The 18,646-nt window shown below is 52.9% G+C and overlaps 9 protein-coding genes across 9 annotated transcripts; 4 read left to right on the forward strand and 5 right to left on the reverse strand.

Annotated features, from left to right (window-relative positions):
- Positions 1–126: 126 nt before the first annotated feature.
- BJX68DRAFT_219040 (NUDIX hydrolase) lies at positions 127–1,667 on the forward strand. Its single transcript, XM_071037868.1, has 2 exons — positions 127–726; positions 783–1,667. Exons 1-2 carry the CDS (start codon positions 236–238, stop codon positions 1,624–1,626), a joined length of 1,335 nt encoding a protein of 444 aa, XP_070892760.1. The 5' UTR covers positions 127–235; the 3' UTR covers positions 1,627–1,667.
- Positions 1,668–1,867: 200 nt separating this feature from the next.
- On the forward strand, positions 1,868–2,883 carry BJX68DRAFT_249456 (uncharacterized protein). The gene is made up of 4 exons (XM_071042114.1): positions 1,868–2,006; positions 2,075–2,106; positions 2,215–2,296; positions 2,356–2,883. The coding sequence occupies exons 1-4, from the start codon at positions 1,911–1,913 to the stop codon at positions 2,380–2,382; spliced, it is 237 nt and encodes a 78-aa protein (XP_070892761.1). The 5' UTR covers positions 1,868–1,910; the 3' UTR covers positions 2,383–2,883.
- On the forward strand, positions 2,879–4,610 carry BJX68DRAFT_219053 (uncharacterized protein). The gene is made up of 4 exons (XM_071037869.1): positions 2,879–3,195; positions 3,257–3,284; positions 3,343–3,868; positions 3,921–4,610. Exons 1-4 carry the CDS (start codon positions 3,062–3,064, stop codon positions 4,514–4,516), a joined length of 1,284 nt encoding a protein of 427 aa, XP_070892762.1. The 5' UTR covers positions 2,879–3,061; the 3' UTR covers positions 4,517–4,610.
- Positions 4,611–5,743: 1,133 nt separating this feature from the next.
- On the forward strand, positions 5,744–7,221 carry BJX68DRAFT_219105 (putative tetracycline transporter). Its single transcript, XM_071037870.1, has 2 exons — positions 5,744–5,841; positions 5,893–7,221. The coding sequence occupies exons 1-2, from the start codon at positions 5,773–5,775 to the stop codon at positions 7,192–7,194; spliced, it is 1,371 nt and encodes a 456-aa protein (XP_070892763.1). The 5' UTR covers positions 5,744–5,772; the 3' UTR covers positions 7,195–7,221.
- A 44-nt stretch (positions 7,222–7,265) lies between these two features.
- Positions 7,266–8,864, reverse strand: BJX68DRAFT_249459 (uncharacterized protein). The gene is made up of 2 exons (XM_071042115.1): positions 8,459–8,864; positions 7,266–8,386 (listed from the first exon to the last, which is right to left on the reverse strand). Exons 1-2 carry the CDS (start codon positions 8,763–8,765, stop codon positions 7,575–7,577), a joined length of 1,119 nt encoding a protein of 372 aa, XP_070892764.1. The 5' UTR covers positions 8,766–8,864; the 3' UTR covers positions 7,266–7,574.
- Positions 8,865–9,011: 147 nt separating this feature from the next.
- Positions 9,012–12,067, reverse strand: BJX68DRAFT_280115 (WD40 repeat domain-containing protein). The gene is made up of 7 exons (XM_071048866.1): positions 11,941–12,067; positions 11,684–11,841; positions 11,463–11,614; positions 10,429–11,375; positions 10,248–10,382; positions 10,071–10,199; positions 9,012–10,026 (listed from the first exon to the last, which is right to left on the reverse strand). The coding sequence occupies exons 1-7, from the start codon at positions 11,975–11,977 to the stop codon at positions 9,068–9,070; spliced, it is 2,517 nt and encodes an 838-aa protein (XP_070892765.1). The 5' UTR covers positions 11,978–12,067; the 3' UTR covers positions 9,012–9,067.
- Positions 12,068–12,912: 845 nt separating this feature from the next.
- Positions 12,913–13,288, reverse strand: BJX68DRAFT_272881 (uncharacterized protein; the record flags this gene model as incomplete). The annotated part of the gene is made up of 2 exons (XM_071047302.1): positions 12,913–13,103; positions 13,162–13,288. 2 exons carry the CDS (start codon positions 13,286–13,288, stop codon positions 12,913–12,915), a joined length of 318 nt encoding a protein of 105 aa, XP_070892766.1.
- Positions 13,289–13,747: 459 nt separating this feature from the next.
- On the reverse strand, positions 13,748–15,930 carry ilv3C (putative dihydroxy-acid dehydratase). Its single transcript, XM_071048867.1, has 3 exons — positions 15,346–15,930; positions 15,074–15,285; positions 13,748–15,023 (listed from the first exon to the last, which is right to left on the reverse strand). Exons 1-3 carry the CDS (start codon positions 15,737–15,739, stop codon positions 13,851–13,853), a joined length of 1,779 nt encoding a protein of 592 aa, XP_070892767.1. The 5' UTR covers positions 15,740–15,930; the 3' UTR covers positions 13,748–13,850.
- A 192-nt stretch (positions 15,931–16,122) lies between these two features.
- BJX68DRAFT_272883 (cytochrome P450) lies at positions 16,123–17,862 on the reverse strand (the record flags this gene model as incomplete). Its single annotated transcript, XM_071047303.1, has 2 exons — positions 16,123–17,593; positions 17,642–17,862. The coding sequence occupies 2 exons, from the start codon at positions 17,860–17,862 to the stop codon at positions 16,123–16,125; spliced, it is 1,692 nt and encodes a 563-aa protein (XP_070892768.1).
- Positions 17,863–18,646: the final 784 nt, after the last annotated feature.

Below are 18,646 nucleotides of genomic sequence, written 5' to 3' on the forward strand. Positions count from 1 at the left end.
CTGCCTCAACCAATCGGAGACTGAGTGGCGACTTCCCGCCAAGTGGAGCTGCTCCGATGCCACGCCATTACACGATGATACAAACGGGTATCTTTCAATGTTTTCCCCCAGCGAGTTCCTGTCTCCGCACATCTACTCGGGCACCGGTCTGATAAGTTATGCGCAGTGTCTTTTGCCTCTATATCCTGTGAAAGCAACCCCTCATCTGTCTATATAAACAGAGTCGCCAGCGCAGATGCCTGCGACTAGAGCCCCGGCGCCAGAGCCGAACTCGCTCTCACCGTCTCTCCACAGTGTCCTGCTCGACCTTCACCAAAACTCCTATCCTCACGTACCCAATCCTCCTAAGTGCAAGAAACGAGCCTCCGTTGCGTTGGTCCTTCGAGTTCGGCCGACCTACAATCAGCCGCCCGATAGGTCTTCACCATTTCAGAACGATACCAACACTTCCGTCCAGCAGCAGCTAGATACCTTCTTCTCCCAGCCGTGGGTACAGAACGGAGACCCCGAGGTACTATTCATCAAGAGAGCTTCGCGTGTAGGGGACCGCTGGACCGGCCATGTTGCTCTGCCGGGGGGCAAACGTGATCCGGAAGATGCTGATGACCGAGCGGCTGCGATTCGAGAAGCCTCGGAAGAAGTTGGTCTCGACCTAACAACGAACAATTGCATATATGTGGGCAATCTGCCGGAGAGAGTGGTGACATCCAGCTGGGGCAGCGTACCGTATGCTTCCTCTCATATCTATATTTGCCGGCTTTGCACTAATGAAGTATGTAAAGGTTGATGGTCCTGTGCCACTACGTTTTTCTCTTGACCGATTGCGATTCTCCTACCCTTTCACTACAGCCCACGGAGGTGGCATCGACACACTGGGTCTCTCTAAATGTCCTCCTGTCTCCCTCTTCACGAACGGTGGAACATGTGGACATGACTCAGCGGCTTGCAAGTACTGGCGGACTCATGGCCCGCCTCGCAAGCCGGTCTTTGATGGGCTACATGCAATTCTCCGCGATCCAGCTCAATCCTACTGAGACTTTGCAATGCAGTATAAACCTTAAACAAAGAATTGGAAGCGCTCAAACAATGACATGGCTGCAGAAATGTAGATCATGGTTCTGCGGAGAGCAGCGAGCTTCAGATCAGAGCTCGCCGCTTCTTCTTTGGGGCTTGACACTCGGTATCTTGGCCGATTTTCTGGATATGCTCCCACCTCACACTGCTGTCCAGCTCTGGAACTACCCCAATTTCACCTCGCCGGACTTGCGCTTGATCGTGAATCTCCTTACCTATCAGGTACGGAAACGCAATATGCACCAAGTCAAATTCGGTGCGCGGCCTGAGCCAAACAACACGGCCATTGATGCCGAAACGGCTGCCTTGCCAGTTGAGGAAGAGAGAGATGATCGTAATCAAGTGGGCATAGGGGGCCTTGGAGTGGGAAGGTACTACGGACCGTCGGACAGCCCTGATGGGACTGCATACGCCGTGGGGATCATGCTTCGAGGATACTATCAGAAGATCCGACTAGCTCTGTATATCTTCGTTGCGTGGAGAGCTGCCTTGGGGTCATTGGCGGCTTTTTGCGTATGGAAGTACATTCATCGAAAACGACTGGCTGTATAAAAGCTGAGCAACTGGGACTAATTGCGCACTTTAGATTCTACCACATAATATATAAATATTTTAATTCAATAATACTTCTCTTCCGAACGCGCTCATGAAGATTGTGGTCACTGTTGCGTCATGTTTTCAAGACGGTAATGAAAATACGCATCTTCGGCCAGATGCCGACGGACAAGCAGATTATGTAACTCCACAGCAGTTTCAAGTTGACAACTGAAGCCTCCGCCGGCGTGCACATCGCCAGCGCGATAGCAACAAGCCTCCAGCTCGACATACACACGACAATGGCAGCCACCCAGAAGTTATATCCTCGCGCCACGGTCAAGCGAATAGTCAAAGCTCAGGCGAATCGCAACTTGAGCAAAAATGCCGACATCCTGGTAAACAAAACATTGATCCCATAGCACTAGCTTTGAACGTATTGCTGACATTATACTGCTATTCCTAGATATTTCTCGACTATATGCTCTTTATGCAAGAGTAAGTCAAACTCCATTCCTACCTCGATACGTCGTCTACGAATGTCGCGATGGTTTGCGCCTCGAAAGCGCGTGCCTCACCACAGCCGAACAGCTCTAACAGAACCAGATTGATGCGAGAAGCCTCAATTCGATCGCGCAAGGCGGGCGAAAAACACATTAGCCCGAATTCCGTACGCAAGGTCACTGAGGTATGAGAGTGCTATAAGCTGTCAATGCCATGGCTAACCACAGCATGTGTCGCATGCAGAAAACGCTACGGAAGTTCAAAGGTTGATTGTTCGGGTATGCGCTTGCGCGATTTACAAAGCTTTTCATATTTTATCGCGTTTGTGTTATGGTTAGGAGTCTGGGACATCAGGGGCAGGTGTTGAATATGTATCGATTGTTTATGCTTTCCATTCTGATCCAAAGCCGGTCCATACGGGGTCCTGGGGACGAATCGGAGGATATATGGCGCTCAGAGCTGTTTGTGATACCCAATTGTGTTTCTGGTTGTTGTTCTTTGGAGTACAGATCTCGGTAGCTCAAGCAAAAGAAGCTCCGCTTATAGGCTGGGGTAACCAGTACAGATGACTGTGAGATTAGAGACGAGGCAGTTGATCAGTTACTTTGATGGCAAAGGAACTCCAGGAGTGCACTGGTGTATAGTTCATGAGCTGCGCTCAGCAAGTTGGTGCTAGCGTTAGGCTGATCAGATCGCCTGCAGCACGCGACAAGGTTTAAGGCGGCGCTGAGGTTTCCAAGCTGGCCGACCCGCCCTTCTTCGTTCTTTGGCCCTCCACTCGATTCTACACGTCAGGTCCTCTTCTCTTCTTTGTTCTGTTTGGATCGTTTATCCCCTAATCAGCTGCCTCAGCTTGAACCTGCCTTCTTTCATCTTCAATCATCGTTTTTTTGCCAGTCATCTTGATTCTCGACCTTCGACCTAAGCCGATTCATCTCCTACCTCCATCATGCCTACCGACGCCGCTGCACAGTCGCCCGCGCCTTCAGAAGCGAAGCTCAACAGTGTTGCCAATTCAACTGCGCCTGCTGCAGGAACTTCCACAGAACTCCTGGACTTCCCACACTACAGAGAGCTTCTAAAGTAAGTTGCGCCCTGTCTCTCTGGTCCGCTGAGACCAAACACAATACTAACCGGTTCCTAGGAGCTTGCGCAATAACACAAAGCGGAAGGTAAGTTGCTTCAAGTAGCCTTCTTCCGTTAATCAACGGCTGACCTTGTTCGATTTAGAATGCGACCGCTAAAGTTGACGCCATCATCGCCGAAAACCCCGGTAAATCCCTTGACGAGCTTGTTGCGGAGGGCAAGATCAATGCCGACCAGAAGGCGCAGGCTTTGAAGAAGCCAGCTATCCAGGCGGCCATTGCACAGACTGAAGAGCAGCTTGCTCACTACAACGAGCTTGCTGCGATCTATGAGCAGCGCCTCGCCAGTCAAAAGGCGAAATTGGAGGAAGCACACAAACAGGAGGTGGAATCCCTGCAGGAGAAGGCTGCTGCTGCTGCTGCTGCCGAGGTTCCTGAGTCACCAAAAGAGGACATTGATCAGAAGTTATTGAGCCTAAGCAAGTTCCTTAGTGCTGTTGCGAACCTGCGCCACACCGGAGACGGCACTTCACCCAAGAGCCGTGCCTTTGAGGGCGTGCTGTTCCAGGTGTATGGCGGCAGCCTCGATGCTGTTGCTTCGATGAAGAAGCTCATTGATGGCGTTGATGAGAAGATCTCCAGCGTTGAGGGGGAGACGCTCGACATCACCTGTAGGTTCCCTGGAAGCTCGCGTCGGTTTCAGATTCTAACCTTCTTTCGCAGATTCAAAGGTCAAGCAGCTCTCCGAACAGGGCACTCCGGCCGAGGAACCGGCCTCAGAAGCTACCCCGGCAGCCGACCCTACCACCGCGAACGCCGCCTACACCGAGCTTGATGACCCAGCTTATGTGACTGCAGCCCACGACGCCGCAGCCCCCGCGGTCGAAGCCGAGAATATCCCTCCGCCTCCACAGACACTCGTGCCTGATGCCGCAAATGCGGTCGCAGAGGCTGCTTGGGAGCCCCACGCTGACCCTCTTGCATCCTCGACGAACACGGAGGGCTATGTCGAGATTCCACGGGACCCTGCTGAGACTGATACGGGTCTTCAGGCAACCATTGGCAATATCAGCGCCGATGTGGTGACTGACGCAAGCGCTGAACCCGTCAAGGCCGGCGGTGATGATTTCAAACAAGTCGTTCATCACCAGAGACAGGGTAGCTTCAGGGGCCGTGGCCCCCGACGTGGTCGCGGTGATGGACAACGTGGAGGTGGACGTGGACGAGGAGATGGCCGCGGTCGTGGTCGGGGCCGTGGTGGTTTCCGGGGACGTGGCGGACCCAACGGTGCTCCTGCTGTCACCCCAGTGTCTCAATAGCCGTCAATCATGAACATACATCACTTGAGCATATGAACGGTGGCATTTTCGCCCCATCCGCAGTGGTGTCTGTCGTCCGATCTCACGACCTTTCTTCTCCGCCTCGTCGATGTCCAATTTACTTCGCTAATAATTATTTTACGGGTAACGGTGGTGTTATGGTTCACGAAAGCTACGAATTCTCGAAATGATTACAGCAAGACTTTGCAGGGAGTTACTGCGCCGATCCATCATAGACCTGCCAGAATCTCCAGCAATCTCCGTTCCGGATGGCTACTGCACAAAAAGTTTCTGTTGCTACAATCTGTTACAGTTATTGAGCGTGCATTTGTTGCTCTTCGATTTTTTTTTTTTTCCTTCTTATTTCTTTCTCTTGGCGGCTGCCCTGCTGCCTCGTGGTATTGGGTGCAGCTCGTCATTTCCCTTCTCAATACCCAAACTTCGCTTCAACCTGTAATTTAGTTTGACCGATTTTGTCGACATATAAAGCTTGGGGAAGCGGATTGGGCAGTTGGCATGGCGGGCGAGGAGGCTGTCGTTTGAGCTTGATAGACGGGATACGCAGGGGATTAGGGCTATATGGCGGTTGATTTATCCAGCATTCTGTTGATGTAGTATGTGCATTTTTAAATGTGCTAGCTTTACAGCCCACATGGACATATTCAGGCGAATTCATGCGATACCCTAACATTGCAGAGACAATCGCGCCCTGTCGAGATCTAGACATAACCCTAAAGATGGCCATATTTAACAGTCGAGGGCTGCGTGATCTACGTTGTACCACGAGGTAGATCTCCCCTGGAGACGGATACGTATACGCTCTCTCGATGCCATACATTGGACTCCCGGTCGAAAACCCTTCCAATCGTTTCAGGTATAGTAGAGGCCGAGGCACGGTAGATAGTGTCCATCAATGCCGAAACTATTGCTGAAGGAGTAGTGGTTATACTCTTTTACCAGGGAGGGCAAAGTAACTCATCAAATCTGATTTGTCAAGAAACATGCATCTGCTCAAAGGCAGGATGGAAGCCGCTCGATATACTCCGCCGTACTTTCGGCGGATTTTTATTTGGGATGATTTCTAATTGGTGGGGATCATCTTGAGAAATGACATAATGTTTTGGGGCCTCGAACGTGACTTGTCTTTTCTTCTTTGCGTTCCTGAAGACAGCTTGCATCTGCTGGGCATATATGCTCAATGACTTCCTTTCCATTCCTCCCTTTCTAAAGCAATTGCCTGCTTCCAGACTGTCACCATGGCCGTGCCCGCGGACCAGCGCAAAAAAATCCTGAAGGTCTTGATGATTTCCTTACTCCTGGACCTGGTAAGATCCTCAACAACATTCACTCGACCTAATGCTAATGTCTAAACACAGATATCATTCACATTCATCCTCCCTCTCTTTCCCTCCCTTCTCTCCTTCTACCGCACCCAAGACCCCGCGCCAACCTCCTGGCTAAACCGCATCTTCTACTACCTAAACGCCTACAAGAACTCCTTTGCCAAACCCATAGACTCGCGCTATGACATTGTCCTTCTTGGGGGCGCTCTGGGCTCTCTGTTCTCCCTCCTCCAGGCGATTGCCGCTCCGTTCATCGGCCGCCTCTCCGATAAGCATGGTCGCCGCACGGCCCTGCTCGCCTCTATGATTGGAAACACACTCAGCGTCGCGCTATGGGTTGCCGCGACCGATTTCCGCACCTTCCTGGCGAGTCGCGTGGTTGGCGGGTTGAGCGAGGGCAATGTACAGCTTGCGCATGCGATTGCGACGGATATCAGCGATCCTAGCCAGCGCGGCTCGACAATGGCCCTTGTCGGTGCTTGCTTTAGCATTGCGTTTACCTGCGGTCCCGCGCTGGGCGCGTTTCTCTCGAGTATCACGACCGTCAAGGCGAACCCATTCGCCACGGCCGCGGGCGTTTCACTCCTCCTTATCGTGCTCGAAACAGCATACATCTACGCGTGTCTCCCCGAGACACACCCCCGCCTCACCAACCTTTCACAAACCTCACCCTCCTCAGAACCACCTACCACTGCCAAGGAACCAAAATCATACCCATCATCATCATCGGCCAAAAAATTCCGCAAACACACCAACAACCCCACCACTCTTAACATCATCCACCTCCTCTTCCTTCTCCCCTTCTCCGGCATGGAATTCTCCCTCCCCTTCCTGACGGCAACCTTCTACGCAAATAGCACCGCCTCCCCCTCCGCCCTAAACGGCCGCCTCCTCTCAACAATGGGCCTCATCGCCTCCCTCCTCCAGGGCTCCATCGTCCGCCGCCTCCCGCCCCTCCTCACAGTCCGCATCGGCGTCGTCGCCGCAACGCTCTCGTTCTTCCTCCTCTCCCGCGTATCCAGCCTCGCGGGACTGTATACGGCTGCCTCGCTGCTGGCTGTTACGAGTGCGACGGTCGTAACAGGGCTGAATAGTCTGGGCAGTCTTGAGGCGTCGGAGGAAGAGAGAGGTGTTGTTCTGGGTAGGTTGAGGAGCTGGGGACAGGTTGGGCGTGCGGCGGGGCCGATTTTGTTCTGCTCGCTGTTTTGGTGGGTCGGGAGGGAGGTTGCGTATCTTATCGGGAGTGTGGTCATGGGGTTGGTTTGCGTGGGGGTTTTTGGGTGGTTGAGGTCGCCGGTGACGGAGGCCGTGAGTGTCGATAAGAAGAGGAAGTAAGATACTGGATGTTGCATTTCCATTGGTTGAATCTTGGACTCGTTTGTTAATTCATTATATGATATGGGTGGACGTGAGGTGAGAAGCTTCTTCTGATTTGTATTGTACATATGTAGTTTGAATAGAGCCGCCGCTGGACGGTGGATTTGGCCTGCGCGGTGCAACACACAGGACTTTGATTTGGGTATAGAAACAGAAGAAATAGTGTACAGTTAGCCAGTCCATCGCGAAAGTATTAAGAAAGGAGATTGTCCGTAATAAACTCCCACTCTAACCCCACCCCCTTCTTTACTTATATCGAACCATGCATAACTCCGGCAAAAGCAATGAAAGAAGGCAGCCAGCGGCCAGCCAGACATCCTAGGCATTTCCTTCGCCAATCAACCCCTCATCTCACTCGGACCCCCGCGCCAGCAGTCCCCGGTTAACCCTAAGCCTGGTCCCTGGGAGCGGGCAGAGTCACCATTACCGCTGGAGCTGGAGCATCCCACAAGCCCCGGCGGCGGACTCGGCTCCAGGGACCCCCTCGCCTTCCCGATCAACCAATCAGTCAGCGTGACGAACTTCGCCGTGCGTTCCCACCCGCTTGCATCCTCAGCATGCTCAATCGTCTGCGTGAGTACGCGGCCCTCTTCGTCGAAAGAGAAGATGAACAGGCCCGTGAACTGGTCGTCGCTGGAGAGTTTGAAGATGGGGGCGTCGCCGCCGAGTAAGACGCTCAGCCCTTTATTCGTCCCATGTTTGCTATCTTTGAGAGGGGATGTGGATTCGGATGTTAACGCTGCGGAGGGTGATGTCGACGTAGATTGCGCTGTTGACGAAGATGATGATGACGTAGAAGAATGCGTCGTCCGTTCCGTCCTCCATCTGACAACGAGCCTCTCGTCGCCGCCGCAATCACCATTTCCAGTCGCGTCCTGCGCGGCTCCGTGAAGGTGTCCATCGAGTACTGTTCCCGCGCGCACGATTCGCTCACTTAGGATCTGTAATTTCACGTTTCCGACGAAGGGCACGCTGCTCCATGCCACCGGTACAGCCCATAGGGCTGCGCGGTATAAGGTTCGGCCCTTGACGGTTGGGAGATGTGGGTGTGTCGAGGGGAAGAGGTGTAATGTTACACTTGGTGAAAGGATATGTGGTGGGAGGGGGTTTGTGAGTATTGTTGGGAGGAGCGGAGAGAGAATGCGGAGAGCTGTGGAAATAAATTGTTAGCAATCATTTCCCTAATATCAATAAGTTGAGAAGTCAACGCGAAAGAGCGTACTTTTCCCCAGCTTAATTATCCGCTCATCCGGCGGTTTATGGTCCTTGTTCGGGTTGAGGTCATCGGTTAAAGAGTAGTTCAAGTTGAAGAGCGGAGGGGGTGAATGTGATGGGAGTGTAGAAGGAGAAGGCGAAGCGCTCGCGCTTCTGTACACAGGGAGATCATGCCGGGTTTGCGCGTGGGCGAGGGGTCGAGCTTGTGAGGATGCGGCTCGGGTCCTTGACCGGAGAAGGAGGTGGCGGATGTGGATGACGCAGGAGGGAGTAGAAGTGGTGGTTGAAGAGAGTGGAATAGCGAGCTTCGGCATCGCGAGTTATGAGTGGTGATTAATGCATTAGAGTGCTGTAGAGCAATTCGGAGTATTAGTAGATACTTTGAAGAGGCTTGAAGGGAAGATGAAGCTGACAGGTTGAAGACGGGATAAATTACTTTTCGAAAGATGACGTTTAGCGCTGACCAGTCAGATTTGTCGGAGATAAGATCTGCTAATACTAGAACTATCCACCGTACTCTTCGAAACGGTGGAGATAGATATACATATAGAGATCAAACAGGAATGGTATCAATTATCAGTGTCAGTATTCAAAACTATTAATGGTCATACAGTCATCAAGCTAATTCATCATCATCGTCCTCCCCCGTATACCTTCGCTCAGCTAGATCGCGAATCTTATCCTCCAACACACCACGGCCATACCGTTGTGCAACCTTGACAGCCGCCTCGACCATCTTGCCATTGCGGTCTTTCATCATATGGACCAGCTCCAGCGCCTTCATACCGCGGTCTTCGCCCTCGCGACACTCTATAGCCAAGAGCTGCAGGAGGACCTTGTCGAGTTCCAGCTCCTTCCGCGACAACTCCGCGCGTTGCGTTGCCGTCGCATGTGTAGATGAGACTAGATCTCTGAAGAGCGAGAGCAGGACATTGCCCCGGACGAAGCTTTCTTCTAGGCGCAAATTGTCGGTCCGCGAGGCGCCCTCCTCATCGTCTTCCTGTGTCTTGCCGGGCTTGTCGGAGATGGGTATTCGGAACTCGAACTCACTGAGCATCGGTCGCGGGAAGTAGGGGTATTGATCTCCTCCCTTCAAGATTATGCAGTGGAACTTGTCCTGCGCGACTGCAACAGGCCAGTATGATTCCTCTTTCCGTCCGCTTGCTAGACGCTCCAGCTGCTTTGTGTCGAGGAGAGGCACCCAGCGCGCCTGTCCCGGTGTGCGCCAGTGCTGGAGGACCAGTAGCACGCCTTCCGAGTCGTAGATGCATGGGTCTCCTGTATCGGAAAAGAAGACGCTCTTCAGCTCTGACCCTTCCGGGATGGCGACGACATCCTCGTTCTGGCAGATCTCATCACGTTTGACGTTCTCAACTGAGTAGCGCAGCGTTGCTGTCCGGCCGTCGCTTCCCAGTGGACCGTTCCCGATCGTCATGATATAGTCTCGCCAGGCGGCGCAGGTCACGGCGGGACTCTTCTGTCTGTATACCTTGAATGGTGTTCCGTATAGCGTGTACACTCTCACATAGTCTTTTGTCGTAACCGCGACAATGTATGATTCACTTAGCGCCAGCGCTGGTCTCGTTAGCTCAGTTCTGTGGGTAAGATCGTAATCGTACCTCTGATATATTCTCCCTCGGGAAGGTTCGTTCTCCAGTCCGCTCGCGTAGTCCATGTTTCGTGTGGACGGTAGAATATCGTTGCAGGGCCATCACTCGGATTGTTGGAGAATAACGCACCATGTTCGTCTGCAGCTGTCAGTACATGAATCACTTTTCATCTGCAGATCAACATACTCAGGCACGCCCGATCGTACAGATATGGGTCTGTAAAGTGAAAGTCGCGGTGGAGCTCTCTATCATAGAACTCTACTGTTACCGTGTTGTGAGTCTCCTGGTCAACAGTCCAGACTGCACCAGTCAAGTTCAAGCCTAGTACTGTTAGTCCACATCGAGCAAAAGACGCGTGAAACCTTACAAAGATACCGGCGGTTCCCCCTCCACGGCGTGCTACCCGGCTGCAGCGGCGGATGGACCTTGGGCCTTGTAAACGAGGTCAACATGCGCTTATCAGCGTGTCCGTCAATCTCGTCCAGGTGCTCATTCGTGCGCTTTCCGTGCCCGTTAATCAACCCTTCCGTGTAGCCTGCCCCATCATCGTCGTCAACAAAGTCGTCCATGTCCTGGTCAAAGCCGAGGATATCATCTAGCGAATCTGGACTTCCCAATCTCTCTCTCCGTTGGGCCTCCTTCGGTCGATTTGCCAACGGCCGTCTCGCATTGTCCGAGATTTCGGTCAAAGCACCGGGGAAGATTGGGGCTGCCTGCAGCGGCTTCTGGAGGAATGGCTGGAGCTCCTTTGACACGAACCCGTCGTAGATGAAGAGCTCACCATCCGAAGTCGTCAGCGACAGCGCGTTCTTGGTCGGATGCCAGTCCACATTGATCACATTCGGGAAGTCGTATCGCCGAAGGACCTTCTGCGTCTTGCTGTCCCAAAGCAGAACCTCCCCGTCCTTGGCAGCTGTCACAAGAAGCGCGCCATTTGGAGACCAGGCGATAGCTGTGATGTCCCCGTTATGTCCGCCAGAGAACGTCATCTCCTTCTTCCATTCTCCCACCGAGAACAAGGCTATATCTCTTGTCGCCTCGGCAGCCGCAAATGCCGTCCCATCAGGATGCCACACCACGCGCGCAGTCGCTTCGTCTTCTGGCTCGAGCCGTCGAATGACGCCGTCAAGCTTCCGTACCAGTTCCGGCTCTTCGGTATCCATGGAGTAGAGGTAAACAACACCATCCGTGCACGATACGGCCACGAATCGCCCGTTCGGATCGAATGAAATGTGTTTCGCGCCCTTGGCCTGCTCGCGCAGGTATTTGACCTTGGTCATGTCTTCGATATTCACCAGCTTCACCGTGAGTTCACTGGTATGCCCATGTTAGCCTCCACCACGACCCATACTACCCAAGGCCAGGCCAGGTAGGTAGATATGTAAGAAGTGGACCACTCACTCGCTCGCAACAGCAACCCACTCCATGTCTTTGGTAACGCCAATATCCCGCACGGGCAATGCGCAGCGCACAAGTAATTTTTCCATGCGTCCGGATTGTACCTCATACTGCCAGACCGTGCCGTCCTCGGCGCCCATGAAGAAGTATTCGTTCTGCATACATCAGCCACCAATACCACAGCCACCAAGTCCGGAGTGCGAAGAGCCAAGGGAGTGCCATACTGTAGCGCCAATTCCAAGATGTCCATCCGCGCCCTCCTCCACAGTCTTCGGCTCACCATCCTGTCCAACGGTGTAGATTCGTATCGCGGAATTCGAGCCGCCAGTGATGATGTATCGGCCGTTGGGGGTGTATGTCAGGACCGTGGTTCCCGGTGTATCTATACGTCAAAAAAGACGTACGCAGGTTAGCTGCCAGATCATATACAATTCCAGGCGCGACCATGAGTTCAATGGAAAGGGTTGAGGGGAGAACATACGAGCCGGACGACCCCTAGGCCGCATTGGTTCAGACATTGTAGCTGGATCGCTGAAAGGAAATCTAAAATGAGACGATGGAATCACCGTGCTCCTTTCAGCATGTCGTAATGGCAACTGGCATTGAAGACAGCCGGATGGCTGCTGGCATCGCGGGTCCAGGGGGACGCGTTGCGCCGCGGGCGAGACGCGTTTTGTCCTAATTAGGAAATATGAGGGCTTAGGGCACAGGGCCAGGGCAGCTGTGCATTCAGACTATTACAGGGTACCTTGAGCCAACTGGATTACTGTCTGCTTTGTGTTTGACATCTGACAGGACTTGGATAGCGACTGAGAGCTTCCTCGTCTTGTCATAAGCGGCGGTGTGCCATAGATGGTCTGATTGGAATGAGGTGACTCGAGCAGAACGATGTTTCTCTGGGTATCATTTTCACAAAATTGATTTGCCTCAGATATAGGCAGCTCGACAATGCTTGATCTCAGGTATCATTTTCGCTAATAACACGTTCCTCAGAGTCAAGGCTTTCTCTGGAAATATATCAACGCAGGTCCAGGTCGAAAGTACAACTCTGTCCCTCTGATTCTACCGAGGTCCAAGAAATCCATACCTACCCACGCCCATCGCAGCTTATTCCATATCACACCCATTAACCTAGACCAAGACAGCCACCAACGCAACCGCCAATCCCGCATTCAGCCCAGCCATCAACCCACCCGCACCATCCTCACCCTCAGTCTCCGAAACTCCAGTATCCTGCCCGCTCATACGGATCAGGATACTTCTCCAAATCCTGCACACTGACATTCTGAACCGTCCACTCCGCCGAAAACCTCACCTCCATCCCATTGAACGTCCAGATCGGCGCACAGATCTCCACGCCTATTCCATCCTCTACCGTACCACCGCCACTAGTACAATCCCCAACCGAGCCTGGATAACAGAACCCCTTCACCGTAACATTCAGGTACGCAGTCTATCCCGGGGCGAGTGTATATTGCATCTCAACGGACTCCGTCACACTGGCGTTGAACCCGTCGCCGCTCATGGTGTTGTTGGGTACGGCGGCATTGACGAGCGGTGTAATGATTTGAGTGTTCAGGGAGGTGATGTTTGTTGTTGCGAGGAACTCCTCGTGTCCTGTTGAGATTATAGGGCAGGGTCGTGCTGTTTGAAGGGCATGATTTAGCGGCGGAGACGCAAATCTGTGGGTAGGTTGTTGTACTGAGCGGGATGGTTTCCCAGGCGGAGGTTGAGCAGTTTGTGGTTGATTGAGCGGCGGTGAAGGGGGTGAAGAGGAAGGATATGAGGAGAGGAGGGAAGACAAGGGTGGCAATTGGTAGTCTGGCCATTGTTGCGTGAATATTATGCCCTTTCAAGGATGGCCCGTGTATAACCAGGACTAGGGTTGGCGCTCAGACGATCCATGCTTGTCCAACAACGCAGACTATAACAACCGATGTCCCAACCAGGAGACGGATCTATACGTCTTATATAACCGCCGCACATGTACGCTTCACGCCTAACCTCGTATAACAATAGCGGATAGGGCAGTGTCAGCCCTGCCGAGCCCAACGAGTCAAGTGACTATAAGTCGGGGCCAAAGGCACTTCGCTTCCAGGGCAAAGATGGTTGAGCGCCCGGGGGATTCGCTATGGGCTTGTCAAGCTTACCTTGTGCTCATGTTTGCCGCGTTTCACCCGGTGCTATCAATGCATGGGCGAATTGAAACTTGTGGGGCGCGGGACGGTGTTGGCTTCTGTAAGAGGTGTACCTACTGGGATGTCCTTTGGTGGACTGGACCTGGATTTCGATCGTCAAGTTGAATATCTACCTGATGTCTTTTGACTTCTACCTCGCTCTTGATTCAACTGTCTTAGGGCACATGATATTCTATACTCAAAGAGAGGTCGATCAACTGCCAACTCGATCTCCATCGGCGGCCAGAAAATCAAAATCGGCACCATCCTGCGCCTGATTCACAGACCGCTCATACAAACCCCGATACCCCCTCTGCCTCGGCTTCGCATCCCTAACAGCCTCCGCCTTCCTCGTCTCAATCCGCGCCTTAAGCTCCTCATCCGAGATATCCAAGTGAAGCCTCCGCTTCTCTACATCGCAAACAATGACATCGCCCGTCCTCACAACCCCAAAGGGAGACTCGGGTACCGCCGACTCGGGCGAGACATGCAGGATGATTGTCCCTCCCGCCGTACCAGACATGCGTCCGTCGGAGATCCGGAGCATATCCTTTACGCCAGCGGCGGCGAGTTTCCGTGGGATGGGAAGGAGGCCAGCTTCGGGCATACCGGGGTTACCGATGGGTCCGATGCCCTTGAGGACGAGGATGGAGTTCTCCGTGACGTCAAGGTCTGGGTCGTCGATTCGCTTCGCGAGGTCGGCGGAGTTTTCGAAAACGACTGCTGGGCCGGTGTGCGTGAGGAGGGACCGGTTTTTGGACGCGGAGGCTTTCATGACTGCGCCGTTGGGTGCGATGTTGCCGGTCAGGACGATGAGTGAGGAAGATGGGTAGAGGGGGTTGGATAATGGTCTGATGATCTGGCGGGATAAGGGGAACTCGCGGAAGGGCGACGAGTCGAGAACCTCGCCCAGGGTTTGGCCGGTTATGGTCAAGGCGGAGAGTTGTAGGAGGGGGCGGAGGGTGTGCAGGAGGGCCAGCATGCCTCCAGCGTTGTGGAAGTCTGTCATATAGTTGTCACCGCTGGGCTTGAGGTCTATCAACAGTGGTGTATTGCGGCCGATGTCTTCAAAGGTCTGGAGTGTAATCACGCCTTGAACTTTGGGGTGTCGGTTGGCAATAGCCATGAGATGGACGACTGCGTTTGTAGAGCCGCCGATCGCTTGTAGCACAGTGATGGCGTTGAGGAAAGACTCCTTTGACAGGATCTCCTGGGGCTTCCACTTGTTCTGCGCCGCAAGCACGGCATTAGCACCTGTTTCCTCAGCGACTCGGGCTCTGGCCGAGGACACAGCCGGTGCAGATGCTCCTCGCAATGGCATCATGCCTAGGGCAGCGGTGATGCACGCCATTGTGCTAGCAGTGCCCATAACACCACATGTTCCGATCTGCGCGAGTCAGCAACCACTACATTTAACTATTCACAGAATCGACTAACCGTCGGAGCAAGCTCCTCATTGATCGCCGAAATCTCCTCGATATCAATCTCCCCGGCGCGGAAAGCAGCCCAGTTATTCCGGCAATCCGTGCAAGCGCCTATCCTCTGGCCCCGATGGCTCCCAGGCATCATAGGCCCAGTAATCAACGGCAAAATCGGCTTATTTGCCGAGATTCCACCCATCAGCTGAGCCGGAACCGTCTTGTCACATCCTACACCATATTAGTTCCCGAGATCCAGATAGTACTCCAGGAGAAGAAAGAAAAACATACCCCCAATCATAACACACGCATCCAACGGCTGAGCGCGGATCATCTCCTCCGTATCCATACTCATGAGATTCCTCAGAAACATACTCGTCGGGTGCGAAAACGATTCAGCCACGCTGATAGTAGGGAACTCGACCGCGAGTCCGCCGCTGAGGTGTATACCCCGCTTCGCTGCTTCTATCAGCTGGGGCACATTCCCATGGCAGGGGTTGAACCCAGAGTATGTGTTGATGATCCCAATGATTGGTCGGGAGAGCGCATCTTCGGAGTATCCCAAGGCTTTGACGAAGACTTTCCTCAGGAAGAGCGAGAAGTGTGCGTCGCCGTAGGAGGTTAGGCCTTGTCGGAGGCCCGATGTGGAGGTTATTGGTTTCGAGAGGTCGTAGTCGTCCTCCATGTTGATTTGCGAATTTGTCCTAATTTTCGGACCCTTGAGTGTAGATGGAGGCGCTCGTGGTCGCGTATTTGAATGACTGGATGATGTGACTTCCTAGGTATATCGGCGCAAGTCCGCCCCGGATTCTTATCCATGCGGAACATCCGCGCTTTCATTGGCTTCATAGTTCCTACGGATACTCCAATGGAGCCTGCTTGGTTTCGACGAGAAGCCAATTCGTCCGGACAAGAATCAAGACGGGCACCCCGCTCCTAAAGTGCGGGACTTCCCCGCTTTATCATAGAATACCTTAGGGTACTATAAGTAGGCAATCGGTGACCACTCCAGAATCTGTATATACACGCTTGGCATATCTCAGCCTATCTCAATAATCTATATGACGGCTAAAAACGCGAGGATATCCGCACCCGGATATCATTCTTCGGCAGAAAAGCAGCACTGGAGATCTTATGCTCTGGAATCGCGAATTCCTTCTTTCCACCAGCCGGCTCGACTTGCCACAGCGATACAATCGCAGCGGACAAGGCCAGGATCTTCTTCTCTGCAAATGCCTGCCCTTTGCATGCGGGCAATCCGCCGCCGAACGGAGTCATGCCGTCTAGCTTTGCGCGTCTCTCGCCAGTTTCAGGGTCTGTATGAATGAACCTGAGAGGGTCGAACTGGTGAGGCTTGAAAAATTGAGTCGGGTCGTTGTGCAGGACACCGTGAGGTATGACAACTAGCTCGCCGTTTTTGAGATCATAAAATCGTGAGGTTGTTTGCCCCGCACGTTTCGCCTCTTCTTCTGTCTCTGCGAGAGTCAGGTCTGCAGTCAGCTGTCGGAAGGAAAGACCCGCTGAATCTAGGCGTAAAGTTTCGTAAAATGTCGCACGCAGGAGGTGACACTCGGATAGCTTGTCTATGTCAATGGAAAGCCGGGGTGGTTCCAGAATAGGGAAACCAGTTTCCTCTCTAGATGGTCTCGATACCTTGACGGCCGAAGCGACCTCGTTCCGGATAGCCTCCAACAGACCGGGGTCGGCGTATAAGCGAAGAAGATGGTAGAAGACAAGGTTCGGCGAGTTGCCGTTCATGGCCCATAGTAAAGATAAGTGTGCTGGAGCGCTCTCTTTCGGCGACAGTCCAAGGTCTTTCGCCATGCGAACTCGTTTCTTGATCGGTTCTGAGACGTCCTCGAGATCTCGCAGATCACGGAATTCCATCGGAATATCTTTACCCTCGTCCCAGAGCAGAATTGCATGGTGAAATACTGTGAGAATATCCAATAACCGGTCACGGGCAATATATGCTCTGGAAATTCCCGGCGTCAGCCATCGCGGTGGTCCCATTGACAAGGTCGTGAACTGATTGTCGATGCTCCAGATGTCACTTAACAAGGTCGGAAAAGTTTCCAGAATGGCTTGCCCAAATAAAGAAGTGGTGGTCGTGGTTCCAACGAAATACCTGATAAGCTCGAAAAAGTCCAATTCGCAGGTAGGTCGATCGGCTCCATCGACAATCGTAACATCTCCCGGGCGCTCCCACGGCATCTGATCGATGACAGCCGGAGAGAATGTGACCAGATTCGGAGCCTCCCGTTCAATAAACCGAGCAGCTGCCGTCGACGTTTGCGAGAGCGAAGGCTCGTGCATGAATTGATTAGGGATGTTATGGTGGAACACGCGCAGGTCGGTGGGGTTCAGCTTTTGAAAAGCGCCCCTGTCTCCAAAAATCTTCTGAGAAACATGTTGAATTAAAGGCGCTGTTGTTATGCCTCTGAAGGATAGAACCGACTTGATCATCGATGGTGACATGACGACATTGTGTTTCGCGCCACCCATTAATATGCCGAAGACAGGCTCATTTAGACGATTTCTGCGAGAGTCAGCCTCTATATCGTGAATGACACATTTTTATACCAACTTCGTCTTCTCCAGAAACTCTATATGGTTTCGAGCAAAAGAAAAACTATGCCCGAGCCAAGGGATCCAATATGGTACGCTCCGGGGCCGCCGCGGTCCAGCGCGACCTCGCAGGCCGCTGAGAATGCGTGTAAAGATAACCACGCCGATTATGACAAGGATCGCGGCCACGGCCGGCGATTTCGGCGGGAGGCCATCGTAGACAGCTTGTACTGTGGTCATCGCCGTCCTCTTGTGTCTTGAAAATCACGGAAGAGGGGGCGAAAAGCTTGGAAGAAACAGCCACGCCGATAACATAATAATTTCCCAGTCATCCGCTCCCCGAGGAATCCACCCCATCACTTTTCCACGCTCATCTTCTATTTAAACAACCATGATGTACCAAAAACGTTGAATCCAAACTGATACTGATGATTAAAATGCCATACTAAAGCTGGAGCGCGTCGAATGAACATCTCACGTGTCGCAGACTACGCTGGCAAATCCTCCCTACAAATTCACCCATGGAAACCTTCTGGTGCGACTTTATATAGCAGGGTTCTCATACATAAAACGTAGAAGCCTGCCACACTTCTCGATTACCTATCCCACGAGTATCTTCAGGTCTATCTAATGCCCCAAAAGATAATTCTATCCCAAATGTACACACAGCATATTATTTCTCGCTACGCTAGGTGACAAAGCGAGCTTAGTACTATACGCGTTTCGCCTCTGAGACTTTTTTCATGTCACTCCCACTTCCGCTTCCTCGGAGGCGTCACATTGGCCAATTATTGTTTCTGCATCTTCGTTGCTGGTTCAATCGGCCAGTTGTATCATCTTGGCTTGCGCCGGGCGGCGGCATCACGCAGCAGTTAGAGTTTATCGGTCGTATTAGCCCTATGTCAAGCACAAAATACACCCGTGGATACTAACCGACCCCTACGGTAACCTTCGGTGGTCGCGCCTTAGCGCGACCCCGCCAGCCATCCGGTCAGGTCAGCCATCCGGTCAATTATATATATTG

The sequence above is a fragment of the Aspergillus pseudodeflectus genome, assembly GCF_044049435.1.
Source record: "Aspergillus pseudodeflectus strain CBS 756.74 chromosome Unknown BJX68scaffold_91, whole genome shotgun sequence".
Classification (NCBI taxonomy): Eukaryota; Fungi; Ascomycota; class Eurotiomycetes; order Eurotiales; family Aspergillaceae; genus Aspergillus; species Aspergillus pseudodeflectus.